Here is a 27,050-nt window from a genome sequence, read left to right as displayed (position 1 = left end):
CGGGACCGGGACAGGAGCGGAGAGGGGGATGTGGGAGCGGCTTCCCCGCTCTGTGCGCGGGTGTAGGGGCGGCGAGGCACCGGCATCCTCCGGCCGGTGGTTTCCGGTCGCCCGCCCGCCGCGCTGCTACTTTGTTCCGTCCTGCCGGTGGCTGTGAGGTCCCTCGTTAAGCTGGTGCTCGGCTGTCCTGGCCAGCTGTGGCCCTGCGGGCTGGTTCGGCATTCCCATTCACACTCCTTAAGGTTTTGGTAGTGCACTGACACCTTTACTTTGTTCTTGAAGTCCATATTGGGGAAAAGGAGGAGCAGCCAAGAAGTAAGTTGCACCCCGAGGATGCGATCACAGCAGCAATCCTGACACAGCTCACGGAGCCTTTGGAAGACACTGCCAGGCCCACTGTGGGATTCTGGCCGGGTCCTGGGTAGGGCTAAGAGTTGGACTCAGTGGTGGGACCCTCAGCCTGTTCCGTGGTAAACTGGTACTTCTGCTCCTAAAATACCTCAGTGACGCCGACACCTTTTTCTCGCCTTTTCCCCGTGGCAGAATCATGGACCCCAGCTTGCTGAGGGAGCGGGAGCTGTTTAAAAAGCGAGCCCTCTCCACGCCGGCCGTAGAGAAACGCCCAGCACTCTCCTCGGACTCCTCCGCTTCCAAGAAGAAGAAGGCCAGGGTAGAACAAGGGGGCTCCTCCAGCTCAAAACAAAACACAGGTGGGTGGAAGTCTCCTGTCCAGCAGGTGCTTGGTGTTTCCCACTGTTTGCCTTTAAGCTGTGGTTTATTAATGTGAAGAACGCCGTATCTGTGAGTTGTGCTGGTGGCCGTTGTCATTCTTTCTCTTAAATTGCCGCTTTTGTTAAGCAAGGCGCTTGCACAATGTGAAAAACACGTTCCCCGCTGTGTATATGTGCTAAGCCTCATCCAGCAGCTTGTTTGCTGTTGCTCCGTTGGAGGAATCACTACTGCCAGAATTATTCATGTGAAACTGTGCTTTGCTTTGTGGTTTTTGGTGCTGGCTGGACAGGCAGTAGCAGTGGTGTCGTATGTTTTCTCTCTGTTTGCCGTGTTGGATAGGGCCTGGAGCAACATGGTCTAGTGGAAGATGTCCCCATGGCAGGGAGGTTGGAACTGGATGATCTTTAGGCTCTCTTCCAGCCCAAACCATTCCATGATTCTGTGATTATTTTTGGCAGGAGAGCACCTAAAGCATTTAGGTAACTGTTAAGTTGAAGGGTATTCATACACGAGATGGATTTTGCAAGGTGCATCTTGTCTGGCTTGCATGTTGTAATTAGCTGTTGTCCTTGTTTCACCTGGGAGCTAAGCTTTGCTCATGACCACCAGGCATTCCAGAGGTTTCTGCCTCTTTTACTGAGGAGTTGTGGTGTTTCCCGGGGGTGGTGGCACTGGTAATGCCTCTCTCAGTATCAAATCAACAGTTAATAAAGAGGCACCAAAAATAGTGGGAGTGTGTGGAAAGTGTGGCACCGGGGAGAGGATTTGCTCTGAAAGCAGTTCTCAAGTGCACTTTAAAGGTCAGATCAAATGCCAGGAGTTACTAAACCACAAAATACCCTGTTGTGCAAACTCAGTCCATGCTCATATTTTGAATAATACCACACGTGGCTCTCTCCTAAAATCCAAAAGAAACAATGGAGCTAAAAACAACAGAGAAGAATGTCAGGGAGTTTGGAGGGGAGTGAAGCATCTTCTGTCCCAGGGGAAGAGTTGGGAATTTAGGTATGTGTCTGCAGCTTCTCAGGCACCAAATAAAGTATCAGCCAGACATTCTAAAATAAATCAAGGGAGGCCAGGTTTCCATCCATCCCTTTTTCACACTCTCCAAATAAAACAAAATTCTACGTAGGATATCCTAAGCTGCGTCACTGGGGTGAGCGGGGTTTGCTGGGAAAAAGGGACAGGGAGTCAGGGAGAGGGTAGAGGGTACAAATGTGAGTCTGATCCGGAGGATTTGACCAGATAAAGAAGGTTTTGTTTTGTTTCTGTGGTTTTGGTGGGCTGAGGGTTTCTTCAAGTGCTTTTGTGGCTGTCAGACACTTACACAAACAGGGATCCAGCGTGCCTCTGAGGAAATAAAATTGATCTTTTATGCTGCTGGCTGCGTTCCAGGCAGTACCAGAAAGGTTCCAGGGTTTCTACAATGTTTTTATGCTATGGAGTCAAAATCCATTGCCTCAAAACCCTCTTTTTATTTCACTTGCCTGATTGGCAGGTGCCTGTCTGGCTGTGTGGGTGTCAGAGACAGGTCTGGGGAGGTGGTGTAAAACCCTGATTTTGAGGAATCTCTGTCCCACCACCCCAAAGAAACAAAAACCAGGGGGGGTCACTGCTAGTTTTGTTGTGTAGCAGCCACAGAGGTGATAAATGAAGTTTGTTTGTGTGCTGGCACTGATAGTCCCTGGCTGTGTAGTGCCCACAGGTCCTCCCTCGCTCTGTGATTCTGTGACTCAGAGAACCTGCCCTTTTCACTTTTGGGGGGAGGAGAGGTGTGGAGACCGTGCTAATTAATCTTCAAATTAAAAAGCACAGCTGAATCTGGCCTGTCTGTGAAGTCTGGCTCTAAGCTTCCCACTGCTCCTACAGCAATTGCTATACAGACTTCACTATCATTATTTCAAATCATTATTTCAACAAGTTAGCTGAAAATATTCACAACTAGTTTACTCAGTTCAGAATAGGAACTGGAAAATGAACGAAATGGATCAAATCTGTTTGTTTCATTTTATTAATCAGTAGTAAATTGTGGCTGTGGTCTTTGTCTGAAGACCTTTGTCTCTGCGGTCTCCGCCAACAGTAGTCAAGAGCCGAAATCTTCAGGGGCTATTTCGTGGGAAAGAATCGTCCTGAGTCTTCTCTGGTAGTGTGCAAGGGGACACCTTTGTCTTCTGTTTCTTGTGCCCACAGCCATTCCCCTTTGTAAACCTGTGAAATAAAAAAAGCTGGGATGAGTCCCAAGGTTTGTCATTCCGTGTGCTTCTCGGGAAGGCATTGCCCGAGCAGCAGAGGCTGCGTGTTGCACACACTGCCCTCTGCTGTGCAGCCGTGATGGGCGTTTTGTGGGAATGCTGCAAGTGTCCAGGGCATTTGCTTTTAGGAAAGAGGCATTAATTAATTCAGTGCATCCCAATGGCTGCTGTGGCCTCTTGAGCAGGACTTTGCAGTCTGATGCTGTCGCCTACAGCAGAAAGTGACGTGTCATTGTTGTCGCCACTGACGTTTTCTTTGTCGTACGTCTTGGTGGGAGTCCTAAATTGTCTTGTACTTGGAGCTTCCATCAGTTGTGCTTTTGATTTTGAGCTTGAAGCATTCTCTGCACAGGGGACTGGTCCTGGCCAAACTTGACTGTAAGAAGTGTGTCTGAGATGAGTGGTTGTGAGGATTTGTGACTGCAGGAGGGAGTTTGCTTCTCCAGGTGAATCACTGGACTAGCTGTGCTAGTTCATTGTGCCCTGGGTGTCTTGTGACTCCATCTCACCAAACAGGAGCAGCATGTGTCTATTAGCAAGTCTTCCACTGTGTCCAGTCTTCTGGAGCTTAGTCTTGCTCATCCTGAGAGAGGGATTTGATAGATACATATATATATATATATGAAAAAAAAAAAGATCATTATAGGTACTGGCCATAGCACAAAGGTTTCTCAGACATGGATGGACTGTGAAGTCACTTATGGCTGTGGCCATTTGGGTGGGTTTAGTCTCCATGGCAGGAATGTTTTCTGGGGTTGATACAGTTAAATAACTTGTCCTGTGTGTAGCTTTGCTCCGGGACATTTCTGTGTGGGTTCAGGAGCGGGAAGGACTTGCCAGGAGTTACTGATGGCCACGCTGCTGTTGGACACTGTTGTTACAGTTGTCATTTGTAGCTGCAAAACTTAAAGGCTTTTAAAAATCCCAGACACAAGGTAGCTACAGAGGGCTGGTGAGCCAGAGGTGTGAGAGTTGTGTGGTCAGGACCTGAAGAAGGGGTGAGTGTGAATTCTGGGACATATCATCAGGCAGATGAAGCCAAGGGAGATTCTCTTGTGCACAGTGAAGCTGCCCTCTTAGCTCAGCGCTGCTCCTGTTGTGGCCTCCTGTGTGAAACATGCTGGCACCTGAAAGCTGCATCCCCTTCTTCAGTGTGGGAGGTCTGTGGCCCATCTCCCTGTGTTCTTGGCAAGAGCTCCACCACTTCCAGTTGGCTTTGGAAGTTTGGCAAAGGGATGACAGATCCAGCATGTGCAATTCCCTGTAGTGTTGTGGTTGCCACAGAAGCAGCTGCTTTGGGGTTCAGAATTGGCTCTGTTCATTTCCAGCAGGATTTTTGGAAAGGATCAGATATTCTGAAGGTAATCGGTTACACAGGTCTTAACAGCCAGAAGTGGCTGGCCAGACTGCATATGAAGTAAGGGGAGAGCAGTTCCCTGGAACTGAAGAAGTGGGGAAAGAAAGGGTCAAAGTACCTTTAGGAGGACTAGAAAAGACCACTTTAGGGATGCATTGCTTGTTGGCTTTGTTTTCCTCCCACCACCCTCTCTTCTAAAAGCAAGAAACCCATAACAGAAAGTGCTGCCAGAGGCTAAAATTTGCCCAGTCCTCTCCTGCCGTTCAACCCTTCTCTCCCAACTTTTTTGTTACCCCTTGTCTGTCTGTCCTGTCCCTGTGTGGTTGACTTGGTGGGACAACACTGCTGTCTTTGCACTGAATATGATCAGACTGTTGAACATTTTATAAGTGTTTTCTTCAGTTAAACAACACAGTTTTATGCATGTTAGGCAAAATTTGTTCAGTCAGGTAGACAAAATTCTATTCTAGTCACCCAATATAAACAGCAAAAGTTCATCTAAAAACAAAGACCTTTTTCCCTCCCATAGCACTGCAATAGATTGTCTTTCTGCCAAGCACTTGGAAAGCCTTTGCAATTATTCCAGCTCACATCCAGAGATAAAATCGCAACCGTGGATATTTAAGTCCAAAAGAAAAAAGCACATGACTTGCTCATTTGTAAGGTACAAGAGGCTTCATTCGAGGTGTCAAACCGAGTTTGCTCTCCAAGTGCAGGTGCTCAGTGCTTCCTACACCACCTCCGTTTCACGCTTCCTGAAGCTGTTCATCATTGCTCTGACGGGATTGGGCTCGTTCTCCAAGTCTTTGACAGTTTTGTTTTTCACACAGCAGCAGCAGTCCAGCAGCTCATACAGGAAAGCCAGCACCACCAGAGAAACTACAGTGAAGATGAATATGATCAGGATAACAAAGCAGGCAGTGTTCCAGTTGTCGTGGAAAGGGTAAATTTTTTGCACTTGGAAGCCCAGATACTGGGAAATGGATGTAGTAGTCTCATTCCAGTGAGTGCTGTTGAGGGTTGCCATTCTTGAAGAGCAGTCTGAGTAGGCTCACTGGCACAGATTTGGGAGCTGAAACACAAAAACAAAGCTGTTGAGGACTCTGTCAATCAAAGACATGCTGTGATATTTATCACAAATTGCAACTACTTAAATACAGAAATCCATGCAAGCCTGGATTGTTGCATGCTCATATTTGTTCACCAAAATATCTGACTCCAGATGTATAAGTTTGTGATAGGACTGGAATATTTATTTTGGCAGCATCTGGTTCGTGCAGGCATCATGCTGTGTAAGTTATTCAGGAATGAGAGAGCTTTGCTTCTTTATTTCAATTATATGCACAAGCAAAAAGTTTACAAACTTAGATTGTCAAGGTGTTCAATGGTTTCAGCCACCTGTCCATCATCAGCCTTGAGGCTGCCACTTGCATGGTGGGAAAGGCCTTATTATTTTGGAATTTTGGAATCACCTGCAAAACCTCTCTTGACTTCAGGAGAGCAGATTTCCTGACCCATTCATTCCACTGCTGAGTAGCTGGAGGAACTTGGCTGCCCAGATGGCACTGAGAGTATTTGGGAATCTTGTTTGTGGTGCTGTAGATATCAGGGGGGATTGACAAGGAATACCCAACCCTTTCTGTGAGGAGGTCTGATTTCTTATTTTCAACTCTGCCTAGCCCTGGCCCCAGTGCTGCCTGTTGGCACCCAGAAGAGGAGGAGGAGGCTGCTCTGTGGTGTGGGGGGAGATGAAGCAAGAAAGGCTTCAGCAAATCTGCCTTTGCTCTGTAGTCCAATGTAATAAAAATTGTCCAAGGAGCTACAGTAACTTGTGGTTATCTGCTGTGGCTGTAGGATGTCATAATAACCTTTGAATCCCTCAGGCAATTGAAAATTGGGTGTGGGAGGAGGAGATCAAGTCAGGTCTCCATATTTCCTTGAGGAAATGGCAAGGTGTTTTTAGGTGGAGCATGGTGGTGGTGGTGTCTACTAAAGCAGTCTGAGCACCTATCTTTATTTCTGTGAAGTTATTAAATGAAATGAAAACCAGGATCCTGCTGCCAAATCAGCTTGTGATCTATGCCTTATTTTTATTGTTCAAATATTACATATTTTGTCCTTTATACTTCTGCCTTCAATGGATTTAAATTGAAACCAAAGAGCTTTGTTGTTGGGAAGGTCCCTGGCATTAGGGTTCCATACAGACATTTACTGGAGCAGTTGCAGCAACTTTTCCTCTGTGAAATCTCTGACTGAGTACACAAATTAGTAGTTGAATATACAAAGTACGACAGAGGTGGATGGGATTAATTAAATTGTTGGTGGAGTTGTTTTTTTTCCTTAAACAAAAGTTTACAGAACAAATCCAACCTAAAAATACTCCTGGCTTGAGTCAGGTCCTGGCTTCAAGAGAGTGGCTTGATTTGGTCACGGTCTGGGAAGGAAACTCAGCCAACCTGTTATGGGGCTAAAAGTCAAGAGGCTTTTGGGAGGGGTGGCTTGAAGGCTTAATTTAAAATAATCCATGAGAGAAAGAGAGAGGGAGGAGCTGAATAAAAGGATTTGGAGTCCACTTTGAGGAGTACTTAAAATAAGCAGGACTTTAATTGTGTATTTTAAATGACAAGAGAATACCTTTGGGAAAGAAAGGAGTTTTGCTTTGAGCTTTGTTAAGAGATTTCCAAGATTGAGGGTTTAGTTGGAATTGTTATGCGTTAGTTTTCTCACTCTATAGACACCAGGCACAAAAATAGACTGTTTCTCTGATGCAAAATTTAGTCATTTTTGGTGGGTTTTTTTATTTATATTGCTCAAAGTGATCAAGATCTGGGGCTGCTGGAGGGGTTGTCCAGCTGTGCACTGTGTAGCCAGGACCCTTTTCCAGCCCAGCTCTCTGCCAAGGCAGTGGCTCTGTTCCCAGGAAAAGAGGAGCATCTCGGGCACGGCATGGCCAGGCAGGAGCCGGCAGCACGGCGCAGTGCAGCAGCCATTCCCTTCCCACTCCACAGCCAGCCCCTTCCCACTCCACTGCCACCAATAGTGGTTTGCACAGTGGAGAGATGTTTGTCTTAATGCCAGGAGGTGGAATTTAATGCTCCTTGAGGAGGAGGAGGATGATCTCCTCAGATTTGAATGAGGCGAGGCAGATAAAGACCAGCTACTCTTTGCTGTAGTTATTAAAATACAAGGCTGAAGTAACTGTTGCCGACAGTTGAGAATTAAAACAGCACAAATGAGGTTAGTGTCCTTGAAAGCTGTCAAAAATGGGCTGGTTTCCTGCAGTTTTACTTATTTTGTGATGGCACAGTACAGATTCGTATCATCAACCGGTCTGATTTGCCATCAAGTCAGCAATTGTATGTATCCAAAATGCAGTGAGTTCAATATTTAATGAACTGGTTCCTCTAATATCTGCGCCAGGTTTTAATTTAAAAGCATTAGCATCTTTGGGCACTGCAGAGGAACAGCTTTATATGAAATCATATTCGTGGAGCAGAGGGTAATGACTGGCAGAAAATGCTTTTAATTCAGCACTGAGGAGCTCCTGTTTAAGAAAGCACTGAGCAGACATCTCGGGGTAAAAGCATTTACAAATCTCAGGTGCATTCTACCCCGGCTGTTTGCGTCCTATCGATGGCTGCTCCAGTATTTCCAAAGATAACAGCAGGCAGAGGGATTTTCTCCCTACCCAGTGTATAGCACATTTCCAGAGCAGGTTTCTCTTCCACACACACAGATCTCTTTTAGGCAGCCTAATTTACAGAATACCCCCTGGGAGGTAACATTTCTCACATTTCAGCTGGAGCTGTCTTTGTTTTAAGGAAAACCCTTTCGCTGTCATTTCTGTGAAAACACACAGAATCAATCACAAGGAATGTGAGGCTGCAGGAAAGCAGCCACCTCCCCTGTAAGGACGAAATCCATTTTGTTTACCGAATCTTGGCTTGTGTTAGCTTTGCTGTAAGATGGAGTGGTCATCAATTTTCCATTAGTGCACAGATGGTGAAAGTGCTTGTCTGATCGTGCAAGACAAGCTCCTGCGCCTTCAGCGGGATAAATCCCGCTCAGCCTAGAGAAAAATCATTCTGATTCCAAGAAGCTTTTACAGGTTCTCAGCTTACAGGCATATTTTCTTTCAGTAATCAAGATAAACCTCAGAGAATGTTATAAAATGATACACACCTACCTCTCGTGTGAAAGGATGCTGAGAGAGCGCCGTTCTGGTCCCTTTTTTTAGTGCAGCCTATGGCACAGCTAAGATGGAGCTTTCCTTCCATTGGCCAGAGCACGGTGCTGCTGACAACTTCCTTTATGCTCATTTGCATCGAGCCCTCAACCCCAGGAGTAAATCATTCATAAACATGACTCTTTCTGTCTGGAATAAGAAGCAAACCCCTCCCTGCTGTTGTTTTTTAGCATGGGATGAGCTCGTTAGCAGCAGGGGATCGCCTTGGCCACCACCCCGCTCTGCTTTGTGCTGGGATCAGCCATCAAACCATGACGATTGAAGTGTTAATATCTGCAGATTTCCAGCCTCACCGTGTGCTTAGATTCTCTTGTCATGAACTCTAGCAGGCTGCAGCCAGGCAGATTAAACAAGATAATCTTCCTGATTCAATTGACAGATCAAAAACACGCTAAGTTGTCTTGACTATTTGTTGTACCTCTGAATTTATTTTGGTGACTTCAGATCTTTCATTACATTTATGATTTTTCTATTTATTTCTAAAATGCCCTACATAGACATTAATTTTTAATCTTAAAAGGGAACCCTGTAGGGGAAAATCCCTGTGGGCTGCATCTTCAGAGGGAGCCAGCTTTTGTTTTTCCTCCTTTTACCATCTTAATTTAGTAACCAGAATAAAATATTCTTCTGTAGCTGGAGTTACACTGATCCTTCTGTGTTAATTTTAGAATTGTTGTGCTGTGTAGATCCTCTAAGACAATGTCATGTAACAGCTTCAAGATTCTGTTCTTTTCTCTCCCTTCATGGGTTTTTCCACAGAAATAATAGGAGCTCCGTATCTCTGAGATAGCTCTTGTCCTGTCAGATGTGCTTAGGAATCACCAGAGGATTAAACAATCCCTGTGGTGACAAAGAGAGGATGTTCTTTTTCTGGAGTAGCTGAAATCCGAAGAAACTGTTGCCATTGGGTTTGAGCAATGTTGTGCTGGTGATGAGCCTGTGGCTTGTGACAGCGGTTTCTGGATATTTGTGTTTAATGTGCTGTGCTAAGAGCTGGCATTAATGAAATGGTCATTAAGGACCTTGCAAGAATTCCTGAATTTTTGAAACAAAACCATAGCAAACCTCATGATAAAGACAACCAGAATTGACAACAGAGGGGGTTCTGGGTTGTTGTTCCAGTGGTGCAACACGCCAGGTTGAATTGGTTTGCGTTTGTGTGGGTCTGTTTAATAAATTCTCCACTAGAGCTACTTTAAACAACAATTTTTAAAAAAACCACAGCTTTCCTTTACCTGCTGTGTAACCACTGAGTGCCTTTTGGGAAGAAGGGAAGCTTTCTGTCCCCATGTCAGCAGCAGGAAGGTATTGGTGGAGCAAATGCAGTGCGTTATTTCAGCGTGGATTAATGTAGTGAAAATGATTATGGGATGTTAAGCCACCGAATTAAACACGTTCTCTTGTGGCAGCAACTCTGTAGTCACTTGCTGCTTTCTTAACTTTTTATTTGTGGAGTTCTGCTCAGAAATGTCCCAGAGCTGTGTCCTCTGACTCTCTGGGTCTGGATCAAGACATGTGCAAGGACTCACCTGGGGGTGGATGCTTCTGATGCTTCTGCCACTGCTGTTTCTGACCATCGCTGTCGTGTCAAAAGCTGCTGGAAGCAGGGTGAGAAGGTGATGGAGCTCAGAGCCAACAGGAAGGTATAGAGGCCTCCTTTTAATTGTTGGTTTTCTTTCCTTGTAGATCACAGCAATGGATCATTTAACTTGAAAGCCCTTTCAGGAGGCTCTGGCTACAAGTTTGGAGTCCTTGCTAAAATAGTGAACTATATGAAGGTATGATGTTTTTGGTGTAAAATAACACTGGTTTTAAATACTCTAATTATTTCTTGTCCTGTTGTAGCTTGGAAATGATGGAATGGAATGCTGAATGTTTCAACCTCTGAAGTTCTTTTACTGCAAGAATGAGAATTTCAAGAAACTGCTTGTTAAATTCCAAGTGCTGTCAGTAAATGAAATTGTCAGCATATTGTTCCATAACTGAAATCCCAGGTCACTTTACAACCAAGATAATGGGGTTTATACGCAGGAATTTCAAGATGCTGTCAGGTTCTGGGATTCCTGGGCTATTGGTCAAAATGAAGTGTAATTTAGTGCCAACCTTAGTTACTTTTTGGTGACTTGAGTTGCTGAATCAAGTGAGTACAGAACTGTAATAGGTCCTGTTTGCTTTTCCAGACCCGGCACCAGCGTGGTGATACACATCCCTTAACCCTGGAAGAGATACTGGATGAAACACAGCACTTAGACATTGGGCTCAAACAGAAACAATGGTTAATGAGCGAGGTAAAGAAAACACATCTTCAGGTTTTCATTAAAGCATTCTGATAAAGCTCAATTACACACATTTATTAAATTATTAAATATGTAATCTCACCTTCAAGAAACTACTAAGACTGTAATGTTCCTTGCTGCCAGCACTAATATTCTGGGGAACAGAAACCTCTGCTCTGGCAGTATTGGTTGTGAGGGAAGCTTGATTTTGCTGAAGTCTTTCAAAAGGGAGCTCCAGCTTTCTTCCATAATGAACCAGAATATCAAAATGGAATGGAAGAGCTCCTCCCAAGAAGCGTATATAAAATTATCGCTGAGCTTTTGCCAGATGAGAAAAGGTAAACAAAATACCCCACAGCACCAAAATTGGGTCCCTTCTCTGTTAGAGGTGCTCTGTGTCGTGGTGAATTGTGCCTGAGCTGGTGGATCTCAGATCCAAGGGTTTAAAATCCATTAAAACTCAAACCTCCAGCCTGGCAGCTGTAACATGATGGCTCATGATGGCTCAAAAGCACATCAGAAAAAAAGTGCTAAGTATCTGCAACTCTTTCAAGGTTTGAAATTTCTGACCCTATTACAGGCTCTAGTCAACAATCCAAAAATAGAAGTTGTGGATGGGAAGTACGCTTTCAAACCCAAGTACAACTTGAAAGACAAAAAGGCTCTGCTCAGGCTCTTGGACAAGCATGACCAGCGAGGGCTGGGAGGAATCCTTCTGGAAGACATTGAGGAAGGGCTGCCCAATGCACAGAAAGCCATAAAGGTGAGGAACACGTGTCTGCAGTTCAGCTGGTTCACTTCTCAGAGGGAAGAGAGACACTAAAACAGAGTTTTCTTATGAGTTGTTTGTGTTCTTTTGATAACTCAGAAGCTATTTCAGCAGATCTATTATTGTGGCCTTGTCTGTATTCCATCCTTCACGTTCAGATTTGCCCTGATGTCAGCACAGCTCTCAGAGCTCTCTCTCAAAAGCCTTCTGATCTCGCACATTCCAACCGTTGGCATTTAGTTCTGCTTTCACACCTTGACCTCAGTCCTTTGAATCTCTTGATTTATAATAAATAAATTCAAAAGATTGTGATAAATATTTTGATTTATTAGTGTAACTCATGTGTTTCATGCCAGCTGCTTTGCAGCTTCTTCAGTTGTTGCTTTTTGTAGCACAAGGTCTGGCTCTGTTGGAGTTGGAGACCTTCAGCTTGGAAACAAAGTGGTTTTGAGTTGTTCTTTTGCATTTGTTTTTGAGGCTTTAGGGGACCAGATCATCTTTGTTAATCGCCCTGATAAGAAGAAAATTCTTTTCTACAATGACAAGAGCTGTCACTTTGCTGTGGACGAAGGTAGGTGTTGTTTTACTTTTGGTTGATCAGAATTCATCTTAAGCACCTCTGTGTGTAAGCAGACTTCAGGTAGAGCTTTTAAGGTGATAATGAAATATTAGGTGTGTCCAGATGCAAGGGGAATGTTTATATTCACATGGGGCTAATGAAACCAGCAAGTGGGTCCAGTGGTAAATATCCTCTGCTTTATGATGAGTACATTGGAACATGGTACCAGAAATCTAAGAGTTGTCTTCAAGAGCAGCAGTACAGAACAAACTAAAAACCACCTATCTGTCATTAAAATGGCATCTAACATTTTGCTGCTTAAGGGGAAGCCCAAAAAAACCCAAAAAAATGATTGGTGCGAGATTTTTGTTGAGTTTTTTTCCATTTTGTTAACTGTGTGCCTTTTATTGGTGAATGCAGCAAGAGGCCATAAATGGAAGTGAAGGAGGAAGCACAGAGGGATGAGATGTGTGCAGAATTCTTGAGAAGGGGGTGGTTACAGCTGGGAGGAGAGCACAGCTCTGGGACAGTGCTCCTGCCCTGGGCTGGAGTGGATTTGGGGCTTCACAGGTTCAGTGTGTTTGCTGTGTCATAAATAGTGGTAAAATGCTCTGGTACCCTTTTATGCACAGAAATTAATTACAGAAATCACTCTGTGTTCCAGTAATGACATTAATGCCAACATCAGGTGTCTGTAAATGCAGAAAGGGGAAGGCAGTCTGTGTCAGAATATCTTGTTTTGAATGACTCAATGACACTGAGCAATTTCTTTTGTTAATGTATTTTTCTTGTAACGTGACACATAAAGCCATTGCATCACATTATGTATGGTAAAAAAGTAAAAAAAAGAGTTTTGATACAAATTTGAACTGCTCTACTTACAGGACCACAGGGGGATGCATAAAGATCTTTTTTATCTTTGCCTACCTCCAAGGGAATCTTTATTTCCAGTAGAATTTAGCCACTGAAAATGTGTATCATTAACTCTTTGTTATGTACTGAGAGTACACGCTTGTCATCTCAGTAATAATAGGTTTGTTTCACAGAGGGGATTAAATAGAGGTGACATCTACAGCATTTAAAAATATGAAAAATATTTCAAAAGGTAGAAGTGAATTTCTTTTTAAACAATAATTTCTGTCATTTCTCGGTAGCGGCGGTGAAACTATATGCAGAATGGGGAATTTCTGATTTCCAAATATTCAGGAGTTTACCATGAACCCTGTCATTCTGTTGAGGTAGTGCCTCTTCAGTCCATCAGCCCACAGTTTTATGGCCAAAACATTTTTAGAAATCAATACTCTTGCAGTAACTTTTGAGACACAGCTTTGAAGTTTTAGCCACTGGTGGTATCGTAGTCGTGTTGCTAAATGAATGCTTTTTGTTGTGCAATTTTTTTCCAGATAGCAGAAGCCCAAGCATACTAACAAGAGTTATCAGAGGGAGGTCTCTACCCTGTTGCTATTAGCTTGTAGTAGTTTCAGGATAAACCCTGAAATTTCATTACAGAGCCCATTTTGTTAAGATGTAGACAGAGGCATCAGGCAGCCAGCCTAAACCCCGGGCTCTTCTTAGACAGGACACGTTTTAGCACACCTGTGATTGCTGTGGAGCAAGCAATGCAAGCTTTTGCTGTCAGAGGGAGGAAGAGGTTAAAAAACTCCTGGCCTCCTGCTGAAGGAAGACATTTAAGCCTGCAGTGTGTGTCCTGAAGGGATCCAGTGTGTGGTGTTTGTAGTTCAAGGTGGCTCTGCTTCCTTTTATCCGCAGGTGGCAGCAGCTTCCCATCCCAGCCAGAAGTGATGTTTTGTTGTTGCTCTGTTCCTGCTGGTTTTGGTTTTCCTTTTGATTCTTTGTTCTGAGAGGGGGAAGAATATTTTCTCTTTTGTGACTATTGTGATCCACCTGCAAATGCCACCGTGCTGGAAACATCCCCGAGTAGGTTCACTCACTCACTGCAACTGGAGCAGGTCCTTCTTCCAAGCATCCTGTGACGGAGGAAGCCCATCCTTCCTGAGCAGCTTGGCTTTAGGATTATTTCCAGAGCAGCAGAAGGGTGTCTCTTAGGGAGTCACTGGCAGAATTGTCTGTGCACAGGATGAGTTGTGACACGTCTCTGCCTTAGCAATGCTATTGCAGCTCATTATCTCCGGCAACGTTAAAATGAAGTTTTTTAAAGCCTGCAAAATAAGCCTTGAAGTGTTGGCAGACTCTTTGATCTAGCAGCCGATGACAGTTCAAAATATGTTTCTAGTTTAATGTTTATCCTCAGAAATAAGGTCTCTGTGCTCCTCGGTGCACGGTGCTGCCGTATGACATCTCAGTTCAGAACGTGTGTTGGCTGAGGTTGATAGCCTTGAAAAGTCGGGTGTCCTCTCCCACTGCTGCCTGAGCTCCATCAGCAGAGAAAGAGGAGCTGCCAGGGCAATTTGGAGCTCTGCTGCCTGGAGCAGTGGGAGGACCTGCTTTCTGGCAGTGCCTGCCTCTGAAACTTGATGGCTGAACAAGCTTCTCTTTCTCCCCCTGCGAAAATGAATCCCAATGTATCGCAGCAACGGGAGCGGTGCCTATATATCGTGATCTCAAGGGTACTGGAGAAGGTTTTAGCAGTAAGGCACGGCTTTTGTTCTTCCTTTTATGTGATTAGCCGAGGAAGGTTCAGATTGCATGTGTTCCTTCTGGACTTCCTGGCTAATTAATCTACTGTCAGCGGTGTGGAGCTGAAAGTGTTTATAAAAGCAGGGCCAGATTTCAGGTGCTGCAGCCAAGTCAAGCGCTGCCTTTTTGTGCTGGGGCGAAGCACTTTGCATGTGAACAAGGCTTTCACCCCTGTGCTGAATGCTGAAAGGCCAGTTTGATTGCCTAACTGCTAGAGATGGTATCTTTCCTAGCTGAATGCACTCTAGGAAGTATTTTCATGCTAAAAAATTCGGATACCTCATTATTTTAAAACTCTTCCTAAGCCTTTCAAAGGCTTTAGAGAATGGCCAAAGCTTCTTAAATTTGACACTATAAGAACTGCATGGGATCAGTGCTGACTTAGGGCTGTGGTGGTCAAGGGACAGCTCAGATTTAGCATCAAACACCTTTTCCTTCTGGTATAAATCCAGTGCTGCGTTCCCTGGAACTGTTAGGACTGTTGTTTCTTCCCATCTACACTGTAATTGTCTGGTTTTGTCCTTTGCTCAGCTTTTGGCTTGACTCACTGAAGATTTTTAAGCTGTTTTTAATCTCTGGCAGATTTTATTACCTGTATGATGTATCAGTTTATCTCCACAACCGTCTCAACCTTTCTGCAAGAGCAGGTGAGGCAGTCAGAAATGCTGGGATAAGCCTCTCCAAAGTCACCAGGCAGTCATTTACCCATGACTTCATTCCCCAAATGTAAGCATTTATAGAAAGGAAGTGTGTTAGAGGATAATCACTCAGGGAATGTCAGTGCAAATTGTTTTCATCTATGAGGCGCCTCATGATGCTGTAAAATCAAGGTAACTGTGCATCCTTACCCCTTGGGTGTTCCAGAGAGAGAAGGTGTCTGCAAAATTTTTGTTATGCTGCCCTCTGCTTAGCTCTGTGTTGGTTCCTGCTGGTCAGAGCTCATTGTTTTGGGTCTGGGCACACAGACTTCACGTTGCTGGAGATGTCAGTAAACATCTAAACTGGCTTTTCAGCCAGCTCCTGGTTTCATTTCCTCCTCTCAGTACTTGAGAGGGCAGAATTGAGCTCTGTGGATGAGCAAGGAGGCAGCCTGTGAGTAGTGTCGATTCTGTCCAGTTTCTGAGTTAAAATGTTTTAGTTTGCAAATTGCAAATCAGATTGTTAGATATTGTGTGTAGAATTTTCTCGTGACACTTGCCTCAGTACTGCCATCACAGCTTTCTGCCCCTTCTCAGGAGGATCTGCATTGGAATCAGGACTTGAAAGCTGTGTGGAAAGTGCTAATCTCTGTGAGGGTTCAAACCTGCATGGCTTTGACCAGAGACTCCTGGGGACATTTCTCCCCTGGGGATTTTTTCTGGGCTCTATCTTGTCAAAGCAGCCTAAGCCGTGCAGAGATTGTCAGCTTGCCTGAGTGCAGCCTGCTGCGGTCAGGTGAAGCCTTGCTGTCTTTTTATCCTCCTGTAGCCATTTTACTTTCATTCTGGCTGATGTATAAAATAATTTAGTGGCTCAAAGAGAAGAGTCTGTCACCTTTTCTGCACTGTGATGGTGTCAAGATCACCCAGAAGCGAACAAGACACGGAGAAGGAAAATTGCATGTGCTCTGCAATCATAATGGCTACAGGCACCGCAGGAATGCATACATCCCAACCTGTTCTCCATGGCTGGCTGGAGCAGGCCAGCATGTGGGGAGCTTCCTGCATCTCCTTCCACTCCTCACACCACCACTGAGCTCCTTGTGCCCTGTCCACAGAGGAAAGAAAGACCTTGTGAAAAATGGATCTGGTATATTGAAGCCTTCCCTAGGAGCTGCCTTCTGCCACTGTTGTCTGCTCTTCAGACACACAGCAAAGGCCAGGGTGGCAGCATTTCTGATTCTTTGCAAGGAAGCTGGGAAAAATCTTTCCCTATGTCAGGTCAAGGGTATTTTTTCTGAGGTGCAGAAGTACCACAGCTACAAATGCAGAGGGTTGTTTCTTGAGAGCTGTAGTTGTTGCCAGCTTTTCCCACAGGTTCTCATATTTCTGAGAGGATGTCACAATAATTCAGAGAGTGTATTCCCAAGGTCTGAACTTTCCCTGGTTGATAGGGGCACAGTCCTTGGAGACTTAAAAACCTGACAGGTAATGTGTAAATGGTTCAGTGCCAGCCATGCAGCTGCTCTCTTTCTTCAGACCTTGCATTGAGCCCAGTATCTGGTGTTACACCAAGTCAGTTTTGTGATGAGATGATGGATGGATCTCCCTTTCCTTTTAGATGACACACTAAAGTGCAGACAGCTCACAGGCACTGAAGGGTGGCAGCTCCCTGTGCTTCTCCAGCTTTATCCTGTACTTTCAGTTCCACACCAGACCTTCGATACGGAGCGTTTCCATGTCGTTGTGACTCCCTCTTTCCTGGGCAGTGAAGTATTTTAAAGCCCTACATGGAGCTCCAGGATGGGAAGAGGATTCTTTTGCAATTACTGCAATCAAAGCAGTAGTGCTGAAAGCAGCCTGATTTATGGAGGAGTTTTTAAATGGAGTTGCAGAATATGATACAGTGACTCTGGTGGGGCCAATTAGTGGATTAAATTATCTGTATGTAAAGCCCATTTTAGCTCTGCAGTTTTGGATCTTGATGCCTGTTCCATTTGTATTTCTTGGCCGAGTTTAAGAGGTGGATGTGAAGCTGGAGTGATGTTATAACCATGGCACTACAAGAAATGCAGAGAGCAGCGTAGTTAGATATTAACTGTGATCTGCACTTCTGTGCATGCTGATCCCTGAAGAGCTGACCATTTATTTTCTAGTGTTTAATTTTTCACTTCTGTTCCCCAGAAGAATGTAGACCGGTTTAACCTTAAGCACCTATCCTCGGCTTTCCTTTTTTTTGCACCAGGGCATATTTGTCCATATATTCTGAGCTCTAATGAGGAGACACATTTGTTTGCAGCAGGATATCATAAATAAGAGGACAAACCTTCTCCACCTGCTGCAGCAGGATGAGGTGAGGGATGATCTGTGATAGCAGGCACCGCCAGCTATGCTGAAAGCCTGGAATCCCCATCAAAATGGATGAGCAGATGGAGACTGTCATGACTCCAGTGTCAGTCCTTGCATTAAGGGATGTGCACACTGATCCCAGGGTGCTGGATAGCCTCTGTGAGAAACAGGCTGTGAGCTATCTCCCTGTAACCAACAGTGGGGTTTTGACAGCTTTGGGTTCTCTTCAAAACCGCTGCGTTACCAAAAATGAACACTGTTCTTCACTGGTGAAATTCCTTTCTTTTGTTTCCTGGAAAGCTGGCACAATCTCTTACTGTTGGCAACAGGAGGAAGAGAAATGCCTGAGAGCATAGGAAAACAAGGTGCCTTAGGTAGGGAATTGTTCCAAGGGCAGGAACTGGGTTGGTTTCATACACTCTGGTTTGGTTGCAGCGTGCCCAGAGCCGGGGTGGGTATCTGTGACAAACGGGCACTGGAGCATCTCATCCCCTGCTGCACGGGACAGATACCCTTAAGCATGCAGAGGTTGTGGTTGTTTTGACAACTGTAAACTGAATTTATCTGGAAATAAAAGGAAAAATTTAGTCTTGCTTTGCTATGTGTGCCTCGTGTTTTATTTATAGTTTGTTAGCCAGACCTGCTGACAGGATGTATCTTAACTCTCTGCCTGGGGAATGAAGGGAGGTAGGATCGTACCAGCCGCTGCCTGGAGAAGGCATTCCAGAGGCTCTGTGAAACTTTACGTGAGGCAGAAAGTGTGCAGGCAGATGGCAGCTGCTCTAATTAAGACTTACTGTCTCTGTCTGTTTTCCTGCTGCTGTGGTTTTTAAGGTGTCTCTCTTCTTTTTAACACCAGAGGAATTTCAGTACTTCGTTATCTGTAGAGCACGGTATGGATCGTGTTGCAGTGATAAACGGGCTCAGGGCCACTGAAGTAAACGAGTCAGTGGCAGCTGAAGATGTGTAAATGAAGTTGCCATTTATGGTTAGTGATTGCCCTTCGTCAGGATCTGTGAAACTCCTTCCCAACCTACACAGGTCTAGAGATTCCAGGCAAAAGGAGACTCCAGTAGCAAATAAACATGAAAAGCACGGGTTGCCTTCGGGTGCTCCTGATGCTCGAGTGCAGTTTAGCCTGAGGGTGTTGTGTTGTTGTTTTGCTGGTTGCAGTTCCATCTTTTCGGGTTTTGGGTGTTTTTGGCAGTGCATCAGCACGAAGGCTGTGCTGAGTGAGTGCCTGCTGGCGGTGACAGACTGACGTGCCAGAATGTTTCAGTGTTTGAAATCAAGTCTCTCTCCTTCTCTTCCTGTGGGGTCTTTGCCCAGGGTCTGCTCACAGGGATATATAAAACTGGCTTTGTCGTTTCAGAATTCCAGAAGCTGTGGAGGAGCATTCCCGTGGATTCTATGGATGAGGAGAAGATAGAGGAGTATCTGAAACGACAGGGTATTTCTTCCATGCAAGAAACCGGACCAAAGAAAATAGTAAGAGAAACAAATTGTAGATCTTCCTGGGAAATTCCCCCTTCCTGATCCCACAGTATTAATTCCAAAACTTGCTGATGAGCCTGTGCACGGCTTTGTGGAGCCTGGGGAAGTGTGACCAGTGTTAAAAACTGGAAAAACCAAGTGCTGCAGCCAGCAGTCCGTACTTTTTATGACTCGTTAGTGCCAGTGTAATTAATTTGAGCAGCATCAAAAGAGGGCGAACAGGAATCCCTGTGAGATCCATGGTGGCAGCTTCTGCTTGAAGCTTTTCAGTGCATCAAGAGTAGTAGTACTTTGGGAGGAAGTGTTGGGAGGGGGTTTAACTTTGCTGCTAAACAGCTTTGAAATCCTGGTGGGATTGTGGATAGAACCGTGGGGCATCTACCTGCTTCTGTAGCTGCATGGGGTGGTTTGGAACCTGCACTTACAAATGGCACCTTTACTACTGGGCCTGGGATACCTTGGCTCTGCTCTGTCCCCAGGGTCATCTCCCTGCCTGGATTGGAATTGGATGCTGTTGCTTCTCCAAGAGCCAGAACTTCCCTTCCCTGCCCACCCCTGGTTCTGGCAGTGCTCATCTTTCGCAGCAGTGGTGACCAGCACGGTGTCACACGTCAGGTCAGACGTCACAGGTCTTCTGACTCCTGTTTGTTTCTTCTTGCAGGCCCCCATTCAGAGGAGGAAGAAACCTGCTTCTCAGAAGAAACGCCGGTTTAAGACTCACAATGACCACTTGGTTGGAGTATTAAAAGATTACTCTGATGTGGTTCCTGGCAAGCAGTGAGCGGTTGAGTTGAGGAGCAAACGCGCGTTTCTAGACAGGCTCGCTGCTGCTGGGGCTCGGTGTCTGCTCGCAGAAGGACTGACTGTATATAATAATGTGATGTGTTTCCCCCACCCCAGCAACTGCCGAGGTGAAACAGGTCAGTTTAAGAGCAAGTGTGAGCTACTAAATTTAGAGCTTAATTTAATTAGCTAATGGGAAACGTTTCTTGGAGTAAGAGGTTCTCACTAGTTGCCTGTTGGCATAGGGTGATAAATGGTGCTCAGCATGTAATGCAGGAATTCCTGCTCAGTGCTTAACTCTGCTTTTACATTGCTTAATGGGTATTTACCTGGAATTACTTACAAGGGGCTTTCTAGTGGGATTGAATTCAGCATTTGTTTTACCTGTTTCAGGAAAACCTTTTCCTAAAATCACTGCAGGCAAAGTTTCTTTCACAAATACACCCCCGGTTTATAAGCTTCTTCCTTGCCATGGGACTGAGCTTTACTGAAAGGCGGTGATATCTGAGACTCAAACTCAGAAAACCCCCTCTCCCTAAAATCCCAGCAGGCTGTGGGATGGGATGCAGCCAGAGCCTTCCTAATGTTAATTAGGAATTGCCCTTGGCCATGTCTCCTCACTGTTGTGGGTACAGTGTGTTGCACGTTCTGCTCTGTGCACAGGAGGGAAATAAAACGACGGTGTAATAGTGTTTTGGTTTTTTTTTTCCTTTTAAGTAATAAATTTTCAATGCAGGTTTCCAGTGTTGCTTCCTTAAAGAACGAGAGAATCGGCAACTTTTGTGCTTGTTGCGTTTTCCTTGTCACGGAGGTAAAGGAATCTTTGCTGTATTTTTCCTCATCTCAGTGGTAAAAAAAAGCCCTGCTGTTCTGGGCTAACGCTGTCATCCTTCTAAGGATGGCTGTGGAGAGGAGAGGAACCACCTTAAATGCAAGCTCCCTGTAGATGCTTGGTGTTCTGTGCAGCACAGCCTTACATGGAATGTGGCCAAATCATGTCCTCTAGATAACTTATTTTTATGTTCCGAACCAGAGTCGGTCAATGCTGATCCTGTTTGCACGGCGCTGCAGGAGAGGAGCTGTTCCTCCGCTCTTCCAGGGTTAGGATCAAAGATAAAAGAGGTGCCTGCAGCTCCCCACCGACGGCAGATTGCTGCTGCCTGAGCAGCACGGGCTGTTGTCTTGCTTGATGCAGCCAGGGTGGAAGCAGAGGCCGTCGGGTGTGGGCCACGTGAGCAGATGAAGAATGAGGCTTTGTTGCTGTCGCTGTGAACAAGTTCTGTCAGCTTGGGGAAATACGCTTCCGTAAGTGCAGCGTTTATCCTCCTGGTTTTAAAGGCTGCTCTTGTGAGAAACACACAGTGCTTCCAGCGTTGCACATGTCAGCCCTGTTTAAGGAGCTGCCAAATGCCATTAGGAGGTTTCTTCTATTATTTTTATATATATATTTCATGCTTTTAAAATATATATATTTATAAGAGCATGCTGCTCCAGATAGTTCTGAAAGTCTTTTTCTTTCCTCTGTTTTCCAGGTCAGCACAAACAATTCCTCTTGGTGCTTTTTAGTTTTCTATTAAAGCTTTGCTTTAAGTACTTACAGCACACTTGCGAAACTGTTCGCCTCTCTTCTGTCGTCTTCACTCAAAGAAAAAAGGTTCCCTTCCATCTTCTGCATTTTTGAGCAGTGATCCTTTTTTGATGGTGGTGCTTGGACAAAAGCAGAGCTCTGAGTTGCCATTCCTGCCTTTGGGGAGTCTCCTGGAGTAACTTCCCAGTTGTCTTACATAACACTGCCCTTCCTCTGTGAACCAAAGCTGGCTGTAAGGTAGGCTACCTGCTTTGTTTCTCTGCTCAAGTGATTAGGATAATAGAGTCTGAGTCTAAAGAAAACGCCTCCAGCTACTTGAAAAGCTTAAAAATATGTTAGGGTAAAAAAACAGGAGAGCAGGAAAGGGAAAGTGACTGAGAGCTCTGTGTGCTGCACTGGCTTTGTCAGGCTCCAGTGTTCAAAGGAACAAAAGGGTCCAGGTGGTGTCCAGTTGGAAAGACTGAATTAGATGCTTTGCCTCACTGGTGGATGTCTTCTGCTCTGCAATAGTAGCGGAACGGGCATAAATAAGTTTTGCAGCTTGTTAGGGTAAAATCTGAAAAACAGCTGAAGGGGAGCTCACATTGGCCTGTTAGTGGTGTCATGGACAGTGGTGAAGAAAACAAGTTGGAACAATAAGCACAGGATTGTAGAATCCTGAACTGGCTTGGATTGGAAGGGATCTAAAAGCCCATCCCATTCCAGTCCCCTGCCATGGGCAGGGACACCTTCCACTAGACCAGGTTGCTCCAGTCCCAGTCCAACCCAGCCTCAGACACTTCCAGGGATGGACAACCACAGCTCTGGGTAATCTGTGCCAGGGCCACAGCACCCTTGCAGGGAAGTCTTTCTTCGATATATCTAAACCTAAATTTCCCCTCTTTCGCTTTGTACCTCTTCTCCCTCATCCTGTCACTACAGTCCCTCTCTGGCTTCCTTGTAGGTCCCTCCAGGTACTGGAAGGGGCTGTGATGTCTCCATACAACCTCCTCTTCTCCAGGATGAACAGATGCCTGTCCAAAAGGAGTAGGAGCTCCTCTCTTTGGTGTAGACTTCAGGAGTTGGATTTTGTTTCCCAAAGGTGGTCCCAGTGCTCGTTTTTTTTAAAAGATCTCTTAAAAATCAAATGGTGGAACTAGAAAACATCTCAGAGCATAAGTATATGAGCATGAGTTTGTTTTCTGGAACCATTTTGCTACCATTCCTGTCCACTTCAGTCTGTTCACAGTGTTATATCCTGATCAGGCTTTTTGCTGAAGTTCAGCTGTTAAAAACTTAAACCTCCTTCATATTCCCCCAGGATGTTCTCTTGTGTTCTGTGTCTGGCAGAATGACTCTCCTGGTGGCCAAAACCACCATGCCCTCAGCTTGCTTACTTTGGCAAAACCCTTCTTCCCTCAGACTGGCATTGCAAAGGGCTGCTGAGAGGAATCATTTTCTGTCCTGGCAGCCCTGGGCCTTGATCACATTTTCCTTCTTCCCTGGAAGCATCTGCTGCAAACCAAGAAGACGAGGGCACTTGGGCTGAGAACAGAGAATATTTCAGATGGAAGTGGTCTGTGGCAGGCTCCTTGGTCTCGTGCATTTCAGGAAGGTTCTTTGGCAAACCCACCTCGGTGCTTTCTTTACCTGTCCCTGCTTCTTCTGCTCTCCTGAGGCTCCTGTCCGGCAAGGACGTTGTTCCCTCAGGTCCAGGGTTTGGTGACTTGATCCTGGCAAGGTTTTCCTTTTTGAAGGGACAAGTTGAGTAGCCCACACTTCTAAACATGGATCTCTGCTAACTAACTTCTCTCCTAAAAATTGCTCTAAGTGAAGAGTTATTCCACCTCCTCCTCCATTATGATGATCATTCTGGAAGGGGATGGAAAGCAGCAGGATCGTGTATGGTTGAATGAGAAAACTGACATAAGGCGATGTGTACGAGAGCTAATCTATAATTCATCATGATCATTCCAGGCTTTTAGAAAGCGGAGGAGAGCGAGGCCAGGGAGCCCTGAGGAAGGGTATGGAGGCCCTGCACGTGGCTGCAGCCAGCGAGGGCTGTCACTTCCGATGAGCACGGGCGGGCGGTGCCGGGCCACCAGGGAGAGCCGCGCTCCCGCTACCTGCTGATGGGGAGGGGCTGCCTTTGCAGATGACTAGAAGCAACCGTGGTGCTGACATCTCGTTATTTCCAGCTTTGTTGCTCACTTTCCGGTCGTTGCTAATGTACCGGGCCCAAATTCCTTTGTGTGTTACTGCCTCGGGGGCCTCTGGCAGCTCCTGCTTCTGGGGGAAGGATGTCCAGTAGAGCCAGTGCTTAGACTGGCAAGGCTAACCACTGACAGCCATCAGGGAGAGGAGAGCTTGGATCTCAGCCTGCCTGGTGCTGCCTTCCTTCTGCTGGCAAAGTCAGGGGTGTGGCAAAGGAGGTGCTCTGGGATTTGATCTCCTCCCGGGGGAGAGAGGGTCTGCTCTGGCACCGTTCCTCGGGTCTGTCCTTTGGCTCTGTGGGTGTGTTCTGACGGCGTCAGCCCTGCGCAGGCTCTCTGGACACATCACTGCAAAGCAGATAAGGAAGATTGGCATCTCCACAGAAGAGAGGGCTTGCTTGGACACAGCAGGGCTCCCTGGTATTGCATAGCTGTAGCTGTTCTCTTCCCAAATGAGGTGACTGCAGCCTGCGCCACTCTGGCAAGGGCCAGCAGAGCGAGGGAAGCAGATGGCTCTCCGCTCAGCACTGCGCTACTCACACCTGGACTTTGTGTCCAGTTTAGGGCTCCCCCTCTATTCAATCACCCCTCCGTCCCCAGGGGTGCAGGTTGGAGCTCCCAGGCTGGTCAGGGCTGGGGGCAGAGGGCCTGGGAGGAGTCGTGGGGAGCTGGGACTGCTCAGTGTGTTGAGCAGGTGGCTGGGGGTGTTTGTAGTCACAAGGTACAGCGGTGTGAAGGGCAGCAAGGAGGATGATGTGGTCAAATGCTTTGGGCAGCTGTGGCAGATGACATAATAGGAGAATGTGGGAAGTTTGGTTTGGATATTAGGAGGAAAACAGCTGGTGGGGAGATGTCTCCATCCGTGGAGGGTTCAAGCATTGCCCAGACAAGACCAGGCTGCCCTGGTCTCTTGGTGGCAACAGTCCTGTTGTGAGAGGGAGGTTGGATCAGAAACCTCCTGCAGCCCCTTCTACCCACACACACCTGTGGCTCTGAGCCCTGGTTCCTTTGGTGCCTCTTGGCATGCTGTAAGAGCAGTTTTTGTTTCCCCTGGCTTGCAGTGGCCTCTGTGTTACTCAACAGCCCAGGAAAAACAGCCATGACTCTGAAAACCCATCAGTGCTCCTGTGGCTGGGATTCACGTGTCAAACTGCACCGGCCTCGTGGGCTGGACATTGTGCAGAGTACAAGCACAGCAGGGCAAAAGGATGGTTAAGGTAGGAGGTTGTCCTGCCATTAAGTTAATTTTTTGACTATATACCTGCACTTCTGGGCTTGTATCCAAGGCCTGAAGTACTTGTGCGCTTTCTTCCTGCCTCCATCAGTTTGGTTGTGTTCTCTATTCCCTCCTGAGCTGGTTATTAATTATGGAGACTGCAGAGATGAAGTCCAGACTCTGCTAATGGTTGACTTCCCAGTGTTTTAGAGGCAGCATTTCAGGGACCTGCTAATGGGATTTCTGAGCTTTGCTTTTTTAAGCCCCACTGTCATCTTGGTTTGTACCCCGAGTGAGGCAGGTTGTGGCGTTCAGGTGTTGGCTGGAGCCTGGCTCTCGGGGCAGATCACATCTGCAGCACCCAGCTCATCCCCCTGGGTTGGAATGTCCTGCTTTTCATGCTGGCAGGGAGATCAGAGCAGCCTTGCCTGGCAGCTCTCAGGCAGTGCAGTGACCCTTGCAGGGTGACACCTCTCGATTTGCCCTTTAGGAGCCAGGGAACAAATCCATGCTGAGCGCTGTTGCAGGGCCCCAACTATCCTCACAAAGCTCCTCATCTCTTTGCTCTTAGCCACCATCTTCCCTCACAGCCTGTGTCTCAGCCTTTAAAGCTGCCTGGCCAAGCCCTGGTGCTCTCACATCTCTCCTCTCCCAGCCTTGTTTTTCCTTCTCCCCCTCTCCCTGGAGTGGCGCTGGGCTTGCTCCTCCTCCCTGCCCCATCTGGGCTGCGGGTGCTGCCGGCCTTGGCGCCGGCTCTGTCTGCCCTTTGCTCTCCCTGGCCTGGCTGGCCCATCTCCATTCCTGCAGCAGGATCCCCTGTCCCTTCTACTGCTGCCTGACCATCCGCCACAACTCCTCTGAGAGATTGGGCTCTCCTTCTCCCACCTCGTTCCTGTTCCTCTGCCGTTCGCTTGTGTCCGTCTGATGCGGGGAATCGGCGCTGTTTTTTCTCGTAGACCCAGCCAAGCTGTTCCTTGCCTTTGCAGCTGCTTCCAGCCTGCTGCCGGTCAGCCAACCTCTGGGCAGGGATGCACAGGAAGGAGCTGCCTGCATCCCCCCCTTCCTGAGTTTATGCTGGGGGGATGGGAAAGCAGAAACGATGAGAGTGCAAAATCTCGCTTTGGTTTTTCCAGCTCTGCTTGTTCATATTCCCTCAGGACTTATCCCTTGTATCGGATGGCAGCGCCGGCCTGGGAGTCCCTGATCCCGTTTTGCAATTCTCCCGTGTCAGCCAGCAGCTTGGGCCTTCCTGTAAGTGCCCCAGTGGTCACAGGGAAGGAATGTTCCCCCGGCCACAGGGGGAAAGGTCACCACGGGCAAAAGGAACACCAGGCGAGCAGCGTGTCGCTCCCGCCCCTTGCTGATGAGGGCAACGCTCATCAGCACGGGGACAAAAACAGCCTGGCTTATGGGGGAAATGGGAAAAAAAAAAAGGTTCAGGAGGTTAAATATTTTGGGCAAGGCCCCTCTTCCTTTCACAGGGCAGATCTGGGAGTAGATGGAATGCCCAGGCAAAGTCCAGGATGTGTGCACGTTTCACGGCTCTCTTAGCTGGAGGATGTTTGCTGCTGAATCCGCTCCCAAAAACATCTGTGTGTCCCTTCAAGCGGTGCCTGGGACAGAGGTTTTGGCCAGTGGCCGCTGCTCAGAGCAGCTCTTGGGCTGAGCAGTGTGTTGTGGCTCCCTTCCCTTCCTCCCCTGTGCCTGCCAGCAAACCTCTCCGCTGGATGCAACTCGGAAGGAAAGCTGTGAAAGCCGTGACTCGCGGTGGCGGTGGCCGCAGCAGGATTTACATCCAACATTAAGGGCTTAACTCATCCCTGCCAGCCAGGGGTTTCAAATAACTGCCCTGCCTCTTCCTTCCACCCTGGGGCTTGCAGCTTTTTTAATCCTGGCCTTTACACCCCGTTTTCCAGGTTGCCTTTGCTAAGCTGGAGCTTG

At 46.7% G+C, this 27,050-nt stretch overlaps 2 protein-coding genes across 3 annotated transcripts; one reads left to right on the top strand and one right to left on the bottom strand.

Moving 5' to 3' along the window:
• Positions 1–78: 78 nt before the first annotated feature.
• GTF2E2 (general transcription factor IIE subunit 2) lies at positions 79–20,852 on the top strand. The gene is made up of 8 exons (XM_015624700.3): positions 79–315; positions 544–710; positions 10,274–10,365; positions 10,768–10,875; positions 11,444–11,626; positions 12,110–12,203; positions 19,209–19,324; positions 19,992–20,852. The coding sequence occupies exons 2-8, from the start codon at positions 548–550 to the stop codon at positions 20,109–20,111; spliced, it is 876 nt and encodes a 291-aa protein (XP_015480186.1). The 5' UTR covers positions 79–315; positions 544–547; the 3' UTR covers positions 20,112–20,852.
• SMIM18 (small integral membrane protein 18) lies at positions 2,726–8,622 on the bottom strand. Of its 2 annotated transcripts, none has more exons than XR_001521013.2 (2): positions 8,528–8,622; positions 2,726–5,413 (listed from the first exon to the last, which is right to left on the bottom strand). XR_001521013.2 is itself a non-coding variant. In XM_015624705.2 (2 exons), the coding sequence occupies exon 2, from the start codon at positions 5,366–5,368 to the stop codon at positions 5,072–5,074; it is 297 nt and encodes a 98-aa protein (XP_015480191.1). In that variant the 5' UTR covers positions 5,369–5,413; positions 8,524–8,603; the 3' UTR covers positions 2,726–5,071. The 2 variants fall into 2 exon arrangements, 1 of the variants encoding a protein (XP_015480191.1); XM_015624705.2 differs by having other exon boundaries at positions 8,524–8,603.
• Positions 20,853–27,050: the final 6,198 nt, after the last annotated feature.

Source organism: Parus major, chromosome 4, assembly GCF_001522545.3.
Source record: "Parus major isolate Abel chromosome 4, Parus_major1.1, whole genome shotgun sequence".
NCBI classification, from domain to species: domain Eukaryota; kingdom Metazoa; phylum Chordata; class Aves; order Passeriformes; family Paridae; genus Parus; species Parus major.
This window is presented reverse-complemented; position numbering and strand designations above follow the sequence as displayed.

Coding starts and splice junctions, on each gene's coding strand:
- SMIM18 (XM_015624705.2), bottom strand. CDS start 5,368: ATGGCAACCCTCAACAGCACTCACTGGAATGAGACTACTACATCCATT.
- GTF2E2 (XM_015624700.3), top strand. CDS start 548: ATGGACCCCAGCTTGCTGAGGGAGCGGGAGCTGTTTAAAAAGCGAGCC. Junction 10,366..10,767: donor AAATAGTGAACTATATGAAG/GTATGATGTTTT, acceptor TTGCTTTTCCAG/ACCCGGCACCAGCGTGGTGA. Junction 12,204..19,208: donor TCACTTTGCTGTGGACGAAG/GTAGGTGTTGTT, acceptor TTGTCGTTTCAG/AATTCCAGAAGCTGTGGAGG.